Here is a 21,714-nt window from a genome sequence, read left to right as displayed (position 1 = left end):
TGATAGAGACATGCAGTGTTGTGTGAGTGTTTTCCAATGGGAAAACACTGAAACAGCACTGTGTGGGGGTTGTTCCTGGTTACAGGTTCCCACCGACTGCTCTGTCACCTACCCTTAAAGGGATACTTCAGGGTTTAGCATTAAGCTTTGTATCAAAACCCGTAGTGTTTTTGAATTACCATGCTTTCCTCCCTCATATCCCCCTGAGACGAGAGATTTATGTAATTTTTGTCTGGAAAAAATCCTCCGATGATGCAAAAATCGTCATTTTGCGTCATCGGAGGATTTTTTGGCCAGAGGCTAAAGACTACAGCCAGTAGATGGCGTAGTTCCGCATGTTTTCAGCCCGCCCATAGAGGGTGGGATCTCACTCACAGAATGTACACATAGTGTCAGCAATCTTTCTTTGGAAGCTAAGCTAGCAGGCTCTCGTTCTGTGGACAAAGCTGAGTAGTAGGGGTTACCATCCTCTTTTTCCCGGACATGTCCGGCCGTCGAGATCGTCCAAAATGTCCGGGATTCAGCTTTTGCTTTCTGCGGTCGGCATTCATTGTTTACATGCACACCTCTTGTTTCAATCTAACTGAATTCATTCCGATTGGTGAATCTGAATGTAGTGTTTACATGAACGCTAAACAAGTGATCGGTTGATGTGCGTTTTAACATTGCTAAGAAAATACCCGCTCCTCCGTCACTCATCAGTAATCATGCCACCGGCCTCGCGCCGTTCTCCCGCGCCCCTCAGTCTCGTCCTGCTCTCCACAGTAAACATGATGAATGGCGAGTGTAGAACGCAAAAGCCGGATCCCGGACATTTTGGGCGATCTCGAAATCCCGGGCAGTCTCGTCACGGAGACTCACTAGTAGCCTAGTCTTGTTGTTTAACTGTAGGCATGGCTTGGGAGTCCTGCTGAGTGGCCTGATGAGCTTTTCTGCCGGTGAAAGGCCATTCTCCAATGGTGATGCTCGGTTGAATGGCCTTTCACCGGCAGAAATGCTCATGAATAGGAAACTGCGGACAAAGCTTCCATCAGTGAAGCATCACAAGGTACAGAGTACACTGAATTCTGCGCATGAGAGGCAGGTGAGGCATTACAACAGAACAGACAAACCGGCTGAGTCCACTAGCTCAGGAAGAAGTAGTGCGGGTGAGATGTGATGGACAGTGGGGACCGCTGGCCTAAGTGGTAAAAGAGACTACACCCAGGTCATACGAAGTGTTGACAGAACATGGAAAGATAATGAGGCGGAACAGAAGACACCTACTGAAAGTGCCTCAGAGAGACATAAGAATCAAGGAAAGTGACTCACATGACCTGGAAATCTCAAAGCAATGTGAACAATCAAAATTGTAAGGCAAGTTATCAGAGACTGATAAAGAGAAAGACGTTGAAACTTAGACAGAACGTCCAAAAAGACAAATTAAAAGACCACAAAGACTGAATGTGAAGATGTGTTCAGATAACAGTTAATTTTTTTTTGTAAAACCAGGGTAAGCAGAAGAAGAATTTTGTTGAAGTTTCACATTTAAGTGGAGACAACTAAATATTGTAAATGGTGGAATGTAAAGAGTTATTTGTATTATTTTGAAGGTGGATCAAATATTGTTTGTGTATAAAGTAAAAAAAAAGAAAGAAAAAAAAGAAGGGAAGATGTATTGATATGTGTTCCATGCTAACTGGGCCACTAGATGGCAGTATAAAGCAGCAGTTAGCCAAGTCCAACACTGTGTTATTGAACAGAATAAAAGCATTCTGATAACAGTACTCGGTGAGTGAGCCTCGTCAATACATGCCCGTTAAAATAAAATGCTGCGTGGAGTCAACCAATCAAAATGCAGCGTGAACTCAACCAATCAACATGTTTCAGCGCACAAGTCCCATCCCTGAAAGTTCCTGAACTTTGAAAAAGTACTACTTCGCCAGCAGGGACTTTCGGAGGGGGAATTATTTACCCGCAACTTCATTTAGACCCTGGTTCCTGCGGTGTAAACACACCGAGTACCACCCCAAAGTTCCTACTTCCTGGGGAAAGTTCCTGCAGTGGAAACGTGGCTTTAGTTGTCAAAGTGTTTCTTTTGATTTGGCCCTGCAGTCACAGCTGTACTGGCACATGCATTGTATGTACAGCAATGGTGAAAGCCAATGAGGAAATCTGTTGTTGTTAACACCCAATGAACTGCAAGCACATGGTCAAATATCTGCTCGTTCTCATGTCAATACATTTGTATATGAAAAATGTTTTTGGCTCAGAGCTGATGAAATGCACATTCGCTGTTTCTCTTTTTTTTTGTTAGATTTCAAATGCCTATTCATTTCATTTAGTCTCTTTAAAGACTGGCAGAGTGGCCATTTTAGCTCATTTACATGATGTGATGGATTTCATTTTGTTACTATTTGGCTAAGCTCCCATGGAACAGGGAGAAAAAGTTTGTGTTTATTGAGTGGGTTTACCCATTGGCTTGGTGACCCTACAACTCTGAAGGTCCTACCTGAGAGGCAAGACTTGAACCACTGGATTGAGGTTCCTGAGATGCCGGTCGTCTTGAGGGTTGACAGGAGGATCTGGAGATTAACTGCAGCAGACAGATCCAGCTAGATGAGTAGGTCTACTGATGATTTGTTAGCTGTTCTTGCCAGTCTCAGAGCTTCAATATCTGTGAGCAGGGTAGTCTCACTTGAGTGATATATTCATAACGGCGATCATTTTACAAAAAGATCTCATGCGCAGTCCACAAAGTTTGTTCATTTCCATAAAGCTAACAGAACAGAACTGACCTCCAGTCATTTATATTTTTCATAAGCTTATATGAGGGAGTGAATTTGTATTGGACTGGTCATGTGCACACAAACCTCAATGACTGAAGTTAAATGAACGATTTACATGTTTGTATAAATTAAACACTTTTCCCTTGAACATAATGGATTCCTCTGTGACCTTAGGCAAAGACTATATATATAGAAAGATGGTACACTCCTATTACTTATGAATGGGAGAAACTGCAACACGCAATTTGGCAGAATAGTCATGTCTTCTAAAGTCATTGTCACTTCAGCTGTTGTTACAAGCTCCGGTTCCCATAGAAACCTGATTGCACATTGGCTGGTCTAGCCTGAAAAGATACGCTTTTTTATGCTGATTTGATATATATTATTTAATTGTGAGTTCGGCAAGCAGTTTTTGAGATTCCAGGATCCCCCCATTCAAAAGACAGGACTTGGTCTTGTATGGCCGAAATAGCTGCCTGGAGGCATTGCAAAAATGGCATCCGAGTGAACAGACTTTCCTTGAAAGGGACTTTGCCATAGGTCAACCTCTGGACACATAATAAAGACAATGAGCAAGAATCATGGTGGTTCTTAATCAAATCATTTCCAGCATCATTTTGGACCTGGTTATGCAGCTAAATGATCCTTAAAGTCATTAACAGTTGAGCTTGTCTAAATGTGAAGGTAGTATGAGAGAATAACAGAAACAGATTTCTGTTATCATCTCTGCCCCTGTTATTTCTTTGACCACTGTGTAACACAAAACAAAACAAATGCTTTTAAATCCTGCAAAATGATATAGCCCTGGCAGCGTTATCTGACTGTTGAACATGACACGTTAATCACCTTCTGGTCAATGCTTTTGACATAACATCTCAATATTACATGTCTCACAGACTTAATAGAGCTACAGACAAAGATAGAACATAAAAGCAAAGTGCATAAGAACAGCATCCCAAAACACCTCTCAGGTTATTCGCCACTGAATGTCCCATAAAATATGTCAGAGAAGATTCTTATGTTTCTCTAACATACCGACTGGATAGTGCATTATTCAGGATTTATTTATCTCATAAGTCAATAACTACTGTACAACTTAATCCTTGGTGCTCATTTCAGCATGTCGACACTCATTTACATGAAAATGTTTTCTTTCTTCTTTTTTTAACCTTTTTAATTAAAATGCTAAAATGACATGGGGGTGGGGTTTGAGGAGTGATGGGGGATGGTATACAAAACATAAATTTCAGTAATTCTGATCAACAAAATAAATGCACTGCCCATGTATAAAAGTGAAAATGCCAACTGCACAACAGTACAGATACAGAATGACAATGAAAGAGAAGTCAAAGTTGAATAAAAAGAACGCAAAATTAAGTCATCAGTAAATTTAATGACACATAAACTTTAATGGTGGCAGCTGGAAAAACATGGAGCAAACAGTTGGAGGGATCATGAATTCTCACTGTAGTGATGAAAAAAAACCTGGGAATATCTTGGCCTATGTGTTGACAGGAGCTGTGCCGAACACTAAAACACCACCAGATTTATTGAATGACAGAGTAAACATTCCCTCACACATGTGGACAGTGTTCTGCTGCTATAACAGTAAGAGCAACACATGGGTGTCTCAAGCTCACTGGGCTGAAAACATAGATGAGAGCAAAGAGGAAGACAAAAAGATCAGTGTAAAGACCCTGGGGGAATTACAGGACTTTCTGAAGAGCAACTATAATAAAGAAAGCTCAGTGTTTAACGGTGACTGTTTGGATCTTTTAAAAGCAGATGTAAGTCCACCTAGAGACACAGATGGTCATGATGAGCCAGACGTCGAGGAACAATCATAGTGGTCCAACATTAGAAATTTACCAGCAGCATTTAGGGCCTGGTTACATGGCTATTATTGAGCTTTTCTAAATGTAGAGTTGTCATGAAATAACAAGTATAACAGATTTCTGTTATTAATTCTGACACTACGTTCTTTGACTACTACAAAACCATACAAATAAATGCTTTCAAATCATGCAAAATAAAACTTGCCTCTATGGGTTATGTATGTGTTGAACATGTCACTCAACCGTCTCAGTGATTTTGGCATAACTCAAGAAGTGAACCAAAGATACTAGAATGCTATATGAATACTGATAATATTAGTTGTAAAACACACAGACCAGGTCACAAAAGACAAGTCAAATGGAAACTCTAAGGCTTAGGTCAGTTCTACCAGAAAGACTCGGGAGAATTATTTCAACAAATCGTACATTTATTGACAGCTCAGCAAGCTGATAATATGCAAGTCATTTGGCGTAGGCCCCGTCCGTATAATCCGAGGGTATCGGATCTGCAATTCCTGCCTGAAGATGAAGGCAGGGGCGCAGCCGACCCCCCGGGGAGGTATGGACAGGACCATCCTAGTGGTGGTGGGGAGGATGGGGGTAATCGTCGCTTCAGTATCTGCGAACTCAACATGTGTAAGTACCGAGTTTAATACAGTGAGCATAAGAATATGATTGGATAGAAGTGAAGGCAATAGGTGACGTAGTAACTGAGTCTTCCCGGCAGAACTTATGCTGAAGCTTTCATTTCTAAGAAGTGAAATATTGTTATGTTGCAGGGCTTGTAGTGGAGCATAATGTGTGAGACACACACTCACACTTCAGTCTGTGGATTCACAGGTTCAGATGTGTGGACAAAAAAAATGATTAGTTGAATTTAATAATTTTTTTATGGTAAGTGGTTGCACACAATTGATTTTAGCTACATTTAAACAAATGCATTAAGTTGAACTAAAATTGATTAAGTTCAACATACTGCATTTGTTTAAATGTAGCTGAAATCAATTGTGTGCGACCACTTACCATACATTTTTTTATTAAATTCAACGAATAATTTTTTTCAGTGTATTAAAGATCATAATTTTTGCTCACCCACTGGATTTCTTAAAGGACTTTCTGGACGATATTCAAAAGACAATTCGGACAAATAGTTCTAACGAGGGTATTGTTTATTGAATATTATTGAATGTGAGTCAGATGTAAAATTTGGATTTATTTTTTATCATTTCAGTGTGATATAAGTTTCAGTTGGGGTTGTGGTTATATGACACTGTACCTTGTTTAGGGGAATATTCGGTTTGTCTAAACGGTATAGGAAGTTCTAATACAATACACAAAAAAAAAAAAACAAATAGAATAATAACCCTAAACTCTAAATTAAAAAGACAGTGAACCTTAAGAGCTGTCCAAATTACAGCAAAATCAAATAAAAGTCGTCTTTTAATCTATATGTAAACGGAGCTAAAGTAGATAATATAGATTAAATTGTTTCAAGGATAAAAGGGAAATAAAATCTTAAGAGAATAAGACAAGGAAACCAAAGACAACACAGAGTACTCGTGTTTTTTTGTATACATTTTATTGTTTTTTTATTATTTTATTTCCAAATCTGGTTCATTTTATTTATGTGACTGTTTAAGTACAATACATGTATTTTTTTTGAGTATTTTCCTTACCTGATTGTGTGATTTATTTACTGCCAGTATTAATTGTGTTCTCCACTAACCTAGAAACTGGTCCATTGCTCCAACCTACTTTGAGGGCACTTGTTACACAATCACAGTTCGTTTTGTTCCACGTCAGGGGTTTAGGGGTGTGAAAAATGTAAAGTCAATGTCCCTACGATAACAGACCAGTGTGCATCTAATAAATTATTCATTCAAAAACGTTGTGCAAGTTTACTGCAACAATGGAGCCAAGAACTTCACATACTTTTGAAAATCCAGCGTTTAGTTGATCCTGGTAAGCGCATATTGTCAAAATAGTAAACACGAAGTTTACACGATGGTTTGTTTCCTGGCAGAGAAGAACTCAACACACACCTCTCCCGGAAATCCTGTAGAATACAACCAATCAGAGGACGACTGATGTCTGAGGCTGAGACTATTTGAAAGGCTGTCATTGAAAAAACAGGCGTTTAATCCCTTTAATGGTGTAGTTATGACATCTACCTATAGGGATTGACAGCTAACCAGCCAAGCCACACACATTTTCTTCATTGAAAAGATCTAAAATATTTTTGCTTGTCTTTAAGCTCTTGAAACTCTCTGGTCTCCACCAGTGTCAGAACATGTTTTCAATTGGCAGACGCTTGGTAAAGCAACTTACAGAGATGATCTGCATAACGTAATAGATAATTATTACAGTTTATCTGAATTGCTAAAACACATTTCTTGAAACGATCACCCACTTTCTCAAAACCTTTAACAAAACAAATCTGAACATCTGAACATTCAGAACATCTGAATCTTCTGGCAAAATCAAACAATTGCCTTAAAACTACTTTATCTGTGCTGGAGAACACAGAATCCAAAGCACGCAGTTACAAAAAAAAAAGTATATTGTAACGAAGTAAACTGATTTTGCAATTACGTTAAAAAGTATAGTAATCACAACTTACAGTAGTAAGGTAAATAAATTGTATACTGTATGCACTGCAAGTATAGTGTTGTACTGAATATTGTATAGTAGGCCGGTGAATGTCTGTATATTCAGCACTTGCATACAGTGACACTATTGCAAAAGCCAAAAAGGTTAAAAAAAACTCTAAATGAGAGCATGTTACAGTAAAGTACACAGTTGTGCAACTGCAAAATCAAGGTCAGTGAGAGATTCATTATGCTTCAGCATCATGTCTTCATGTTGGGTCCGGCCTGAGCACTTTATCACATCACAGGCAATGTCATCTCTGCAGGCAAAGGGAAAAATCCTAATGCAGATCCAGCCTTGACAACATTTTCCACACCTGCTCTTCCTCGTCCTCTTCCTCCTTGTTCACTCTTATACACATACTCTTCCTCCTCTCCTTCTTATATTGTTTCCATCCATTGTTGGTATCAACATTCAGTGCAACATTTTGAGTCAGTTTTGGCACTCTGAACTGACTTGTATGTCCAGTTGGTTTGGTCACATCATTAGAAATAAGTGTGAACAATTTTGAATTGTTGTGTGTAAACGATGACAAGAGTGTTGTAGTTGTGTTTAACTTTTGCCTGCCTGTGTTTAGAGTTTTGAAACACAAGTGCATCACAGTGTGAAATGTAGTGAGTGAGAATGTGTTTAGAGTTTTAGCAAAAGAGGTCATGAGATCTGCAAAAGGTGTCTTAACTACCTGAACTTGTTTAATGTTTTACTAAAAGAGTGATTTATTCGACAAATTGGTTCAGAGAATGGAGTTGTTTTAGCAATTCAGAAAACAATTAAAACTGCATGGCAAGAAGATTCCAGCATGCTGTAAAGACGCCTCGAGTGCTGAGAAGAGCACCATAGTGCAAGATACGAAAACACTAGAGCAATTGTGGATATTTATTGTCGTTTCGCATGTCAGAGGGTGTGAAAGAAACTTAACGCTGATATTATGTGTGATACCATGACTCTGTTTCTCAGAAAGTGTACGAGACTTGAGTTCACAGAATTAGATTAGTGCGTGTGTGTGTGTTTGTGTGTGTATCAGTGTTCAAGACCATTGTTTCTACTGCAGATCTGCATTTAGAGGGCCAAGCAGAGACACAGATTGTGTTGTGGGACCTTGAGAGCATAAAAGCAGTGAAGATTTGAAGTAAAGATGCGTCTGTTTATCGTAAGCGTCTCTGCGCTGCTGGTGCTGAATTTTTCATGTATCACGTCTGAACTTGTAGACAAATTCAGTAAATGCAGAGACTTTTTTTTTTTAAAGAAAAGCCTCCAGTTATCCCTGGTATTCTAAAGGATTCGGCTGCACAGGATAACTGTTACAAAATAATCTGTCAAAAATATAAGGAAAGAATAAGATTTGCAACACTCTACGATACAACAAAGAGGATCCCTCTTTTCTCAGCTTACAAATTCACCGGAACACATGAGAAGATTAAGATTCCCTGGATGATCGTGTCAAAGGTGATGTTTTTAATAGTGTTTTTTTTTTTTTATGATTAAAAAATTTAGCATGTCAGCGCTTTCTATATCTGCAGTCCAGAAGTTAATTAATCTAGTCTCTTATTTTGTAAAGTTCTTATTGTTCAATGGACTGTGTCTCTTTCCATTTTTTGTCCTATAGCTTGAACCTTCAAGTGCTGAGGCTCGTGTGCCATTCGTCAATCAGGCTATCAATGAAGATTACTACGATAACATACAAAATGTGAGGGCCGGTCAGCTATTTCCAGTCTGTCATGCAAATCTACATTCATACTCACCAACAGCGTTCCACAGAAGAACAAATTAAGGGATGGTAGATGGAACCACACTGAACAAGAGACTAGAACAAATATGAACAATTACTGTCATGACCCTAAAAACCACAATAAAGTCTTAGCCTATGTGTTGACAGGAGCTGTACCTGGCAATGATCAACTGAATAAGAGAGTGAACATTCCCTCCTACATGTGGACAGCATTTTGCTGCTAGTATTAATGAAAGCTCATGGGTCTCCAAAGCTTACTGGGCCCGTAACACAATACAAGATGAAGGGGGAAGCGGAACCCTGGAAAAAGTGCAAACATTCTTGAATGAAAGATGGGGGAAACAAGTAAAGCTGTTTTACAATGACTGTCTGTAATTTTACATTACACCCAGATAACAGCCTTCTTCAGTCGGAGCAGAATCTAGCACAGAGGTGTAAAATACTTGAGTAATTTTACTTGATTACTGTACTTAAGTATTATTTTTGGGGATTTTTTACTTTACTTGAGTACAATTAAAAATCAGTACTTTTACTTTTACTTAATTACATTTTGTAAGGGAAAAAAAAGTACTTTTTACTCCTTACAATTTCATTTATAGTCAAAAAGTACTTCTTTTTTGGAGATCACTTCATTCTATTTTCCCTTGCTATTACCAAATCAATTGAATTGCGCTGATGCCCGGTTTAATTTAAATGTTATTTATTCTGCCAATGAGACTCGTTTTCACATTCCACCAAATTGGTCAGACATGTTCATTGGTCCTTTGGAAGTGACGTCATGTCACATCTATTACCACAATGCACAGCACCTTGACCTGGAAATTAAAGAAATTATATCAGTCAATCAGTGGAAGAAAACGGAGGTAGAGCGTGATTCAACTGCGAACACAGTCCAAAATCAGCCACAGGATCAAGAGCACCCGTGTCCGTACCTTAGCGAATTCTTTTCTTTTAGTGGTAAAAGCATGTTTTGTTTAAAGAATGTTGCATACTGGCATTAGATAGTAGTCTTATAGTTTGATAATTAAATACAATTAAATACAAACAATTCTAAAGCAGGATTAAACTTTGTATGTGGTTCATTCACTTCATGTTTTTAGGGATTAAAAGCTTATACAAGAATCTCTAGTTTTCATTCTTGCTGTTAATTTTATTTCTTTAAATACTCAAGTACAATTTTATTGTGGTACTTTTTTACTTTTACTCAAGTATGATTCTGGCCAGATACTTTTACTTTTAATTGAGTAAAATTTTCCCTCAGTACTTGTACTTTCACTTGAGTAACATTTTTGAGAACTCTTTACACCTCTGATCTAGCATCACATTATCATTTCATCTGTTTGTAAGATAATCTATTAATTTAAAACTAAACTTTTGCAATTATTAAGCTCTACCACTTTAGTGCTCCCATTAAGAAATGTGTCTGTAATCATGTTCTATTGGACTGTGTGTAAACTGTATTTTCTCTAATAAAGCTTATGCAAATGTTCACATATCAGAGTCATCTCACTAACTGAAGGGAAAGAGGAGTATTGGTGTGTAGTGTTGGAGGTACAGGTTGCCTAATCTCAAGAGTTCACATAAACTCACATTAGCTGTTGTCTTGACAGTTCAAAGCTTCTGGCATCAGTTAAAAGCTTGCCATTTGCTCAGTCACAATACACATGGGCTGTCACTGAAAAAGGTGTTTTATGTCCCCACAATGGTGTAGTTACAACATCCAATAGTGTGGGACGACTGGACCATGCTATCCAGCCAAATCCTGACCTTGTCTGTTAAGCCTGGAACACACGTCGGCCGACTAAGTTTCCTCAGTGTGTTCCGTACCATCGGCTGAAATTGGTCCTCGTAATTTTTTTCCGGCCGATTCAACATGTTGAATAGGCGTAGGGCCGTCGGTGAAAGAGGGAACTCTGATTGGCTGTTCAGCATAGTGAACGAGTCAGTGAACGAGAATAATAGCAAGACAGCGAGCAAAGTCAAAACGGTACAGGTTAGAAGGCTGTTCTAATGTTACGTCACCTTACCTGAGTGTTCCTTGGCGAATATTTCAATATAAACATGAGAGGAGTGGAATGAATAAAGAAAGTGTTTAGCAGGATTAATATTCAAAACGGTAAGCACGCACTGCTTTGTTTATGGTTTGTGTATCTGCAGCCGGCATCGTCGGTTTCCCTTTTTGAATGACGAATATAGACGAATATATCTGCAGAAATAGACAATTGTCTCATTTACACGCAGGCGCAGAGCAATATTATCAGGACTTTTTCAGGACTCAACTTCTAGGACTGCATTTCTAGGACCCTAGTTTTTTGTGACAGCGCCACCTACCGACTCGGAGAACCGCAGTCTCAAGAACGCATTTCCAGGACCCTAGTTTTGGAGGACCGAAAAAGTGCCACCAAGGCAGTATTTCCACCCAGTTTTAACTACATTAGAGTTTTACAGTTTTTTAAAAGTTTTATTACACACAAATACTACTTTCTTTATTGCAATTAAACCTGGTTCCTAGGAATGTTGAGAAATTATTTGGTCTAAGTAGCATAATACAATAAATAAACAAGGAATCATGTTATAGTCTTTTCAGTCACTAGATCGACCACATTTTCAATTAAAGAGGGAAGACAAGGATGACTCTGGGGGTAGATTTAAGATTGTGTATATTTTACAAAATAATATATAACAACTGAACTTCAACACACACAAAAACAAATTTGTTCATGACGTGAACCGCATAGACAGAACTTCATGGACACCATCATCACTGACTCCTAAGAGAGAGAAAGAGAAGTGAATTAAATAAGGAACATTTAGTTGAACATGTTCTACTCTCTAATTTTAAATTTCATATTTAAAAGATCTTAGTAGTTACCACAGAGTGCACACACATATACGATACAAAATCCTCTTTTAATTTTGCAGGCAGATGCTACTCGCGCAGAGCGCGCTTTCTAGCTAACAGTCGGCTGTAGTTCTCTCGGCGTGTTCAATTGCAGCTTTTAACCCTGACGCGAGGCGACAACACAGCCGGGTTGGTGTGTTCCAGGCTTTACATGCATCTCCTGTATTGAGAAGTTTTTCTTAACTTTAAGCTCTTGTCTTGAATTTACACTTTCTGGTCCCCACATGTTTTCAATTGGCAGATTTTTTCTCGGGAAAGCAAATAAAAATAATAAAATGAACATAACGTGGCAATTATTGAACTGGCAAAAAAAAATAAAAATAAAGCATGGCTCACAGACAATTTTCATCCTGATTGTGTTTGTTTTTGGCCTTGTCATGCAGATTACAGAGAACAGTTTGATGCGCTCCACAACCAGCATGAGGAGACACTTAGAAAGCTGAACAGATTAAATCGTATGTCTTCAGATTTGAGCCTTGTGCAAAGTTAAAAGACATTCATTACACACATACTGTACTATAAATAAACACAATTACTAAACATGAGTGAATTAATGAACTAATAACTGAATTGTCTCTCTTTCTCAAAAGCCAGCACAGGTTGTGCACTTTGTGCCGTAAACTGGATTTATTCTGGGGGAAAGTGCTACTACTTTTCACTGCAACTGTACTTTTCACACTATTTTATTTTATTTTATTTTATTTTCATTGCTGGCTTATTTTAGGGAAAGTGTAGTGAATAAGAGACCTTCAAGAGACCAACATCCCTGGCTCACAGAAGGTTGCTGTTGTAATTAGGTTTAAAGAAGCCCTTAAAACCCTGTTTATCTATATTATCTATATTAGTATTATGGTTGTTATTAATCGTGAATAAATCTAAAGCTTTTTAGACTATTATTTTGTGTTATTGAATTTGTCATGAAGATGTGACCATTTCTTCCTTTTATGTAGGCTTACTAAATAATCTTGATATAAAAAAATGGGAGGGGCGTGCCCTTTTTCAGTTTCAGCACATGCCCCTCAAAAGGACTGTATTTAAACAACCATCAAACACACTTTATACAGTTTGATTAAGTGACAGGCTCATTTCTGTATTGTTTTCATCGATCACAGCGATACTTGTGCGTCTTTTCTGGCGTCTTCCTACTGAAATTAACATTTAGAGCAGCAGCGAGCACGAGGAGCGGGCACGTGCAGGTGTGGGGGGGCTTTGGGTGCCCCTTGCTACTACTTCTCTACGGTCAAGATGAACTGGACACAGAATCGAGATCACTGTGTGAGTTGAGGAGGACATCTAGTGATCATAAACAGCCAAGCAGAGCAGGTGTGTTCTGCACTTCAACACTTCATTTACAGTATATTAATCCATTTTTCTTCTGTAACATGATGTATTTCTGACTTAAACAAAAAAGGCAGGCAATTTTTCCAGTTACTTGGAAATTAGAAACATCCCATAACAATTTGTCAGTGTGACTACATTTGCTGCACACAATGCCAAGTACAGTATAATATACAGGGTGGGCCATTTATATGGATACACCGTAATAACATGGGAATGGTTGGTGATATTAAAGTCCTGTTTGTGGCACATTAGTATATGTGAGGGGGCAAACTCCTCAAGATGTGTGGTGACCATCACATATATGTGCCACAAACAGGACTTTAATATCACCAACCATTCCCATGTTATTACGGTGTATCCATATAAATGGCCCACCCTGTAGATTCGGCTACTACAGAAAAGTAGAGAAAGAAATAACAATATTTTTTCCCTCAAGCTGATGATCATGGTTAAATTTAGTCTCTGATGGTCTAAGATTGGGTGAAAGTTAGCATCTTGTTCAAAAGACTTGTTCTTGGCTTGTTCACCGAGCAAACATTTCAAAAGCAGACATCCCAAGTCTCCCGGAAGTTCCGGGAGTCTCCCGCATGTCGATAGCGGCTCCCTGATGCCCGCAAATCAGTTAAAATCTCCCGGAACCTAGAGCGAGCGAGCAAGAGCGCGCGCGCACGGCAGAGAGAGGGAGCGAGAGACCTTGCGTGTGTGTGCGTGCTAGTGTGCCCCACGAAGCGCATGTAAGGACCCAACCAATCAATTGTCAGTGCGGGGGGGCTTTTATCTATACTATCGAACCGAATTAATCCAACACAAACCCCCCAGATTTCTGAACTCCCGAACACCCCCCCCCGTTGGAGATTTTTGAATTCCCGAACACCCCCCACAAATGCATGATATCTAAAAAAAGAAAGTAGTTTCAGTAGTGGAGCGTGTTATTCATTTAAAGATTACCAAAAAAACAACAACAACAACAACAACAACAACAAAAACACTACTGATTTACAATAACATGCCCTGATTAATCATTCTCAATAAATCCAATGAATATTCAATTTTGATTTTCCACTGTCATTAAATATTAGGCTACACATTTCTCTGCTCCAAACGTTATGTGCATTATAATATATCACAAGACAAAAACATGTTTTTCTCCATCAAGATTGTCTGACCTCTGAAGTTAAAGTGACGCACTGGATTGGTCTTAATTGGTCTGGATTTGGACACTGAGGGACACTGGGTCTGGGTGGGTTTGAGTTTCAATGACCTTGAACAAGGCACCTAACACCCAATCGCTCCTTGAGTGCCACTGCAATGTGTGTGTGTGCGTGCTACTCACTTCTCCTAATTGGTGTGTGCACTACTCACTTCTAATGTGCGTGCACTTTCTTAGATGATGTTAAATGCGGAGGACAAATTCTGAGTATGGGTTGTCATGCTTGACCTTTAGGTGTTTTTTTTTTTTGTTATTCGAAAATACATTCATTATTTCCTGCCTGTATGTCTGTATAAGACTGACATTTTATGTGACTTCCTTATTCTCAACAAACTCAAGCAGCACAAAAGACACAGTGGACAGGTCTTCTGTCAGGCTCATGAAATGGATTCAATCTATGAAAATTCTAGTTTCATACTTTCACCAGTTGCTTCAGGCGAAACCTGCTCTCAAAACAAAGGTAAGGCAGAGGATGTGTTATCAGTATTTATTAAAATTTATATTTCTGCTGCAGTAACTTATGTTTTCTTATGTTTTCTTACTTTCTTGTGTGTTCTTTCAACATTTACACAGCCATTTGACAGCCGCTTTTGTCCAGTGTGACATAGGCTACATTGCATTCAGACGCATCATGCTTATTCAACCCAAGGGGGCATGTGCGCCCTCAGATTTTTGAGCCAAATGCAGCTTCCAAAAGACAAAAGATTATATATTTTGCATTTGATAATTAACAATACAATCACACAGGTGTGATCAGAACTCTCAGTGCGTCATGTTATCAACTACTACAATAGTCTACATATTGTGTAACTATAAAGTTTACTCTAATCTTAGAATATTAGGTAGCCTACAAAATGAATAGTGCACTAATAGTGAGTCTTTTGGTGAATTTATTAGTTTTTATGCTAAAATGTCACACATCTGTCTAGGCGGCTCGAGCAGAGCCATAGATTTTTCGTGTGTGGACTGCGGGTGGTTGGGGAATCCAGTCACATTTAGTTATGAATTACATGAATCAAACGATATGATATGTATGATAGCATATTTTAAATTCAAAACGGTGACATATCATACGTTTTTTTGTAGTCAGATTTAGATTTAGCATAAGCGGAAACTAAAGCTGAAAAGAGAAGAGAGTCCACTCACGTACACAGGTTACTTGATTCGAGAGTCTTCTGACGAGATTATTTTTAAAATAATTTAGCCTTAACTTTCTCATTCTACCCACTAAAAAAATAGTATAAGACAAATAAAATGAGAAAATATGAATTATATTTTTGGTTTAGCAATAATTTCCTTCAACTCATCAAATTTCCAATCACAGATAACTTCACTGAAGAGCAAGACAGTGAGAGGGAAGTTTGTCCTCCTAAATGGACTAAAATTCTTCTGATTGTTTTTGCTGTTTCTCTGGTTTTTGCCCTTGGAGGTCTCTGCATTCTGGGTATACTGTGTGAGTATAACTATAACTATAATATAATAATATGCATTGATTTAAATGTGAAATTTTGAAGTAAAGACTGAAATAATATATATTTTTAAAATGTACTCCAATACTATTTGCTTTATATACAACTCTGAATGATATTTTTTCACAGTGTTGATACACAGACACAAATATATTATTGTTCAGTGAACTCAAAAGTAACAAGTTGATTAAAAAAAAATGTTTTGATGAACAAACTTATTAACTTAACTGAATAAATTTAAAGTGTTACAAATTGTGACAAAATGTCTTTTTCCCCTTTTCTTTTTCTTTTTTTTATACAAATTATATCACTGCTACTGCTTATGTTTTGTCTTTATTCAGATTCCAGTCTGTCAGTGAAACTTTCTGCCCAGGAGACCAAGAGCACACGTGAGTAAAATGTATTTGATTCTTTAATGACTAGGTGATTTGTCAGGTTTTTTTAGTGTTTTTATTTTTTTATTTACTTAATTTATTTACTGTTTCTATACCAGTCATGGCAAGAAAATTTCAGGAACTTACAGTTAACTACAACAGAGTTAGTGAACGTCTCAGCGCTAAAGACAGTAAGTTGTGTTAGTTTCAGCACGAACCAGTTTAGATTAAATCCCTCAACTCATTTCAACACACTTTGAACTCATTTCTCCAACCACTTGTTTTCTCCTTTCTTCATAACCATCTTTGTACCAGTCATGGTGAGAGAGCTTACAGACAACTACAACAGAGTTACAGAATGTCTCAGCGCTAAAGACAGTAAGTTGTGTTAGTTTCAGTTTTATACCGTACATAGACCAAGAGGTGCTATTTCTAATTCTGAACCCGTTTTAATTTAACTTGTTTAATTACAGTTTTGTTTGTTGAGGAAATACAAGTTATAGTCTCAACCAATTGTTCTGTTTCTGTACCAGCCATGGAAAGAGAGCTTGAGGACCGTATGGCTGACTACACCAGAGTTAGAGAACAACTGTCCTTTTACAAAGGTGAACGGATTCTCTTTTAGAAGGCTGAGGTGTTTTATCAATTTCTGCACATGAACCAATAATTATCTTCAAAGAGTGTTAAGATCTGATATGGATCATTTCTACATGCTTTTTATTTCAGCATTTGCAGCTCAGTCCTTGAACAATATGAGCTTGACAGCTTGGGGTGGAAAGTTTTACTTCTTCAGCTCTGATAAACTGAACTGGACAAACAGTCGAGATGTCTGTGTTTCAAAAGGAGCCGATCTGGTGACCATAACCAGCCAATCAGAACAGGTAAGACTGAGAAATCTTGAAGTAATTGATGTTGGATGTGAGTCAAAGAACTTAATGATGTTAAATAATCTTGTTACAATTTTTAAAGAAGATTTGATTTTGAGATGTGATTTTGCCCTCAATAAAAATGTGTAATATACAATGCTTTAATACAAAAGCATTTCTCTCTTTAAGCAATATATTATACCTTATGTGTTTGCATAATGTTTTCTCCATTAGGATTTTCTGGTCTCTAACGTTAATGAGACGCACTGGATTGGTCTCAGTGATCTGGACACTGAAGGACACTGGGTTTGGGTGAATAACCAAACTCTCAATGAAACTGGAGTACAGTAAGAACACTGATATTCTCTCTCTCTCTCTCTCTCTCTCTCTCTCTCTCTCTCTCTCTCTCTCTCTCTATATATATATATATATATATATATGAAGAGTTCAGATGCAAAAGCCTCTAAGTGTCATCTGAAATTTTCTTCTAGAATGATCATTTTTATCAAGCTTGTATATTTAAGTTAAGTAATTTCACTTAAATGACAATTAATAGGTAATTTGCATAGTCATTTAAATGAAATTATTGAACTTAAATATACAAGCTTGATAAAAATGATCATTCTAGAAGAAAATTTCAGATGGCACTTAGAGGCTTTTGCATCTGAACTCTTCATATATATATATATATATATATATATATATATATATATATGAAATCTGGGCTTTACCTTTCTGTAAATCTACTGTGTATTGCAGTATGGTCCATTACAGATACATTGCATTTGTATTTTCTTGCCTGTTTATCTGTGAAATATATTCAGTCTAGATCCATGAAATATGTTGAATATACTTCTGTTTTAATTAGACTGTCTAATTTTCTGCTTCCAAAGGTTCTGGCACAAGAGAGAATATGAGCCGAGAGAACCTGATAACTGGAAACAAGAAGATCATTCTGGAGAGAACTGCGCTAGTCTGGGAAATTGGGATGGTTACTTGAACAAATGGTTTGATCAATCTTGCAAAGAGCAGAAAAAATTTATCTGTGAAAAGAATTAACCATTTTCCCTCACTGATGAAAACTGAAAGAGGAAATGCTGTAAATAGGCAGAGATTGAATATTAATGCTATTTCAATAATTATCTTTCATGGCGTATCTTTAACTCTATAGATAAGTGCTTAAAAATTCATTTGCATGTATCAAGTTTAAAAACATGTTTGTTTGTTTTTTGTTTTTCTAAAATTTTGCTCACTTCTCAGCTTTTTAAGTGTTTTAATATTTTGCCATTGATCTGCACTGTGCACTGATAACTATTTAGCATGTTTATTCTCAATTTTAAAGTTCCCCTATTATGCTTTTTTGAATATTACAAAAAATATATCAATTAAAACTTTCCAGCATACAGTTTTTTTTTTTTCACCAAATAAGAATGACAATTTTTTTATGTACTTCTCAAAATAATAAAAACAGTCAACTGTCAAAAGAAGTATTCAAAAGAAGATTCCACTGACACTGGCCGCTGCATGCACATGTCCGTTAAGTCCACAAGACCATAGGGTGTCCCATTTGTCATTTTAGGATTCAGAAGGGTGCCTGTGAGCGGACCAATCAAAAAAAAAAAAAAAAAAAAAAAAAAGGAAATTATTATATACAGTGGCTTCTCTTACTTTTCTTAGTGATATTTAAAGGTCCCATTGCATGGATTATTTTATTATTTTAGAATGTTTCCTGGGGTGTCCTTATAATGTTAGTATGTTTTTTAGATCAAAAGTTGTTATAATTTAGAAATAAAAGGCATATTTCCTAGCCTGATTTCATCCCCTGATTTGAACGTTCTGTTTGAAGGGGCGTGTCTGCTGTGAGACTTCAATGTAAACGCCCACTGCTGTGATTGGCTGACATGCTTGCATATGAAATATCTGGCATTACATGTGGAACTATCTGGAAAACTTTTACTATTACAGCTATTATACGTTTTTACTATTACAGCTATCGGGATTAACGAATCGTGAGAAGTTTTTTAAGTATTAGATATATTCCCATCACATAAAAGGTTGCAGTGATGAGCATTGAGCAGATGACAGTCTGTTGATCGCGTGAAAGATCTTATCATTGCAACGCAGTTTCTGCACTCTCACTAATGATTTCACCAATGCAAACATGAGGCATATAAATACAGTAAGAGCTTCGTTGTGCAGTGTAACAGCGTCATTGATTTCATAACGAGTTTTGGCAAGTGTCCAGATAAACTCGCGCTGTGTGATTGATAGCTTGGGCGATTGGAAAGGGATTGTTCTTTGATCGCTTTCTGTATATTAATCACAGTTTAAGTAAGATTATTTTCATCCTACTAAGAGAAACGATGTGAAGTTGATCGCTACTTCCATAGTAAATCACTACTTACCGCTTGCTGGAATATAGTTGAAATTGCCCCCTTCGTCAGTATGAAACGCTGAGAGAAGCCTGCTTGATATTGTCCCAGGTTAGAAAAACAGTCCGTGGTGAAATGGACAGAGCAAACTAACAACTTCGAATTAAACTTTTGCGGTATCCGATTATAGATAAACATCAACCACGCCTGTTGACATTTCGCCATCAAAACGCCTGTATTCCTGTGGGCGGAGGTTAGTCAAAAAACGGTTCTAGTGACGTCATTAAAGAAGGAAGCAGAGGGATAGTCCAAACTGGGCGTTCGATGTAGTCGACTTCTGTTAAATACAATATCTCGCTTGGCATTGAACTTTGAGCTTTATAATTTTACAGATATTATTTATACTGTAACAACAACATTAAGCCTGGTTCACACGGGACGATTTTAAAATTGTCGGCCGATTTCCCAAACCTGTGAGACCCCACACACGGCGATAAAAAATCACGGGTCTAACAGTTTTGGTCGTACAATGTGTGGTGCGCAGCCACACGGCAAAATCAACACATCACACACGAACCGATTTGACTGCCGAGCATTCCCAGGTGAGACGGGAAATCTTGCAAAATCCCTCGAGATCAAACGTAATTTAATACTGTGCTTACGAGGATACTCGACAAAGTGAACATTTTGGCATACTTTTGTGTTTTTGTCCGTTCAAGCGTGAAAGAAAACTCAATGCGGCACCACGCTGTCTGAAGCGGCAGTGCGCATGAGTTCTGTGTGTGTTCAAAACATAGATATCATATAAAGGCTAGATGGCTCGTCCGCGCTGCTGGCCAATGGAGCTCGACATCCGCACACGGCGGCCATCTTACGACAGGGTGCTCGCTCACTCATAACATGGTGCATGTACTTTTAAATAACCATAACTTGCTCAATTTTCTACCGATTTTCAAACGGTTTGGTTTGTTATAAACGTCAGAGATGTAGCTATTATACTGCATACATATGAATAATTATGTTCAAAATGTTTAAGCATTCAGAATTATAGCCACGTTAATAACGTTTGTAAGAAACCAAACCGTTTGTAAATCCGTCCAGATTTCAGCGAGATAAGAGGATTTGTGTGCGTGCTGCTCACTCACCTTAATTCACAGAGCCCTGTCCTAAGATGGCCGCCGGTGATGCCGGAAGTGACTCCGCCTTGAGCCATCTAGCCTTTATATGATATCTATGGTTCAAAAGGCTTCTCTGTTATTTGACCAATTGCACCCTTCAACGTCATCACCGATCACGTGCCAAGGAGGAAAAGCAGGTGCACCGAGCGGATGCAATGAACGCATGCTGTTCCAAGATGACTCCACTTTATCGCACGTTTGTTGGCAGCATCTGAATATTACTGATGTAATATAGTGTGCGTGAATAGAAAGTACGTGTATTTTGTCAGTTTTTCCTCAGAATACGCCGATCGTTCATGCCGCCATTCAGATGTATATAGCGCCATTGCGCAATGGGAATCTGTTATCTAAGTAATACTGCCGTTCTGTTATCCCTTTCTCAGTATCCATAATAGCTACTGCAAGTAATACACGCAATTTACAGTAAGACATGACAATGTGTTGGATTATTTTGATATTATCAGTACATGTTAACATTGATCTAAATGTGTTCAGTCACCATAAATGCGCTAAGGGCGCCATCTAGCGGACTTATACAGAATGGCTGTTCTATTTGTTTTTCCTATTACATTATTAAGGGCTCAATGTTATTGTTATTCATACCTGTAATGATCATTGCCTCATAATCATATTACTTACAAATGTTAAAGTAAATTTATTTAAGTCACTCATTTAAGTTTATTTCTGTATTTCTGTTCCAGAACCACACCTGTTAAATTGAAATTATCATCAGTAAACACTATCAAAGAGATTTGGAGTCTGCAGAGTGAATTCACTACATTTGATGTCATTACACAGTTCTGACCGACAAATGGTCCTTCGAGCCGGATTCGAATTACTGCAGAAGAATGACATTCCGTCCAGAGCCTCCTGTTGTCCGTCCTAGACGACACCTAAAGCCACCTGCATACTTGGCAGACTTTCAAGTACAAAGACCTGGACCTGAGAGAAGATCTCTGCAACTTGCATATTCCAATGAAGATGATGATGATGCTGAACTTGCGTCACTGTCTGCAGATCG

General features: G+C 37.9%; 1 protein-coding gene across 1 annotated transcript; it reads left to right on the top strand.

The window, feature by feature from the left end:
• The first annotated feature begins 16,402 nt into the window (after positions 1-16,402).
• LOC308697386 (C-type lectin domain family 6 member A-like) lies at positions 16,403-18,623 on the top strand. The gene is made up of 6 exons (XM_081376566.1): positions 16,403-16,468; positions 16,593-16,655; positions 16,811-16,882; positions 17,004-17,158; positions 17,378-17,490; positions 18,037-18,623. The coding sequence occupies exons 2-6, from the start codon at positions 16,595-16,597 to the stop codon at positions 18,200-18,202; spliced, it is 567 nt and encodes a 188-aa protein (XP_081232692.1). The 5' UTR covers positions 16,403-16,468; positions 16,593-16,594; the 3' UTR covers positions 18,203-18,623.
• The last annotated feature ends 3,091 nt before the right edge of the window (positions 18,624-21,714 follow it).

This window comes from Scardinius erythrophthalmus (genome assembly GCF_964197995.2).
Source record: "Scardinius erythrophthalmus genome assembly, chromosome: 10".
In the NCBI taxonomy this organism is placed as follows: domain Eukaryota; kingdom Metazoa; phylum Chordata; class Actinopteri; order Cypriniformes; family Leuciscidae; genus Scardinius; species Scardinius erythrophthalmus.
The sequence above is the reverse complement of the archived record's forward strand: the minus strand, read 5'-3'. Positions and strand labels throughout refer to the sequence as shown.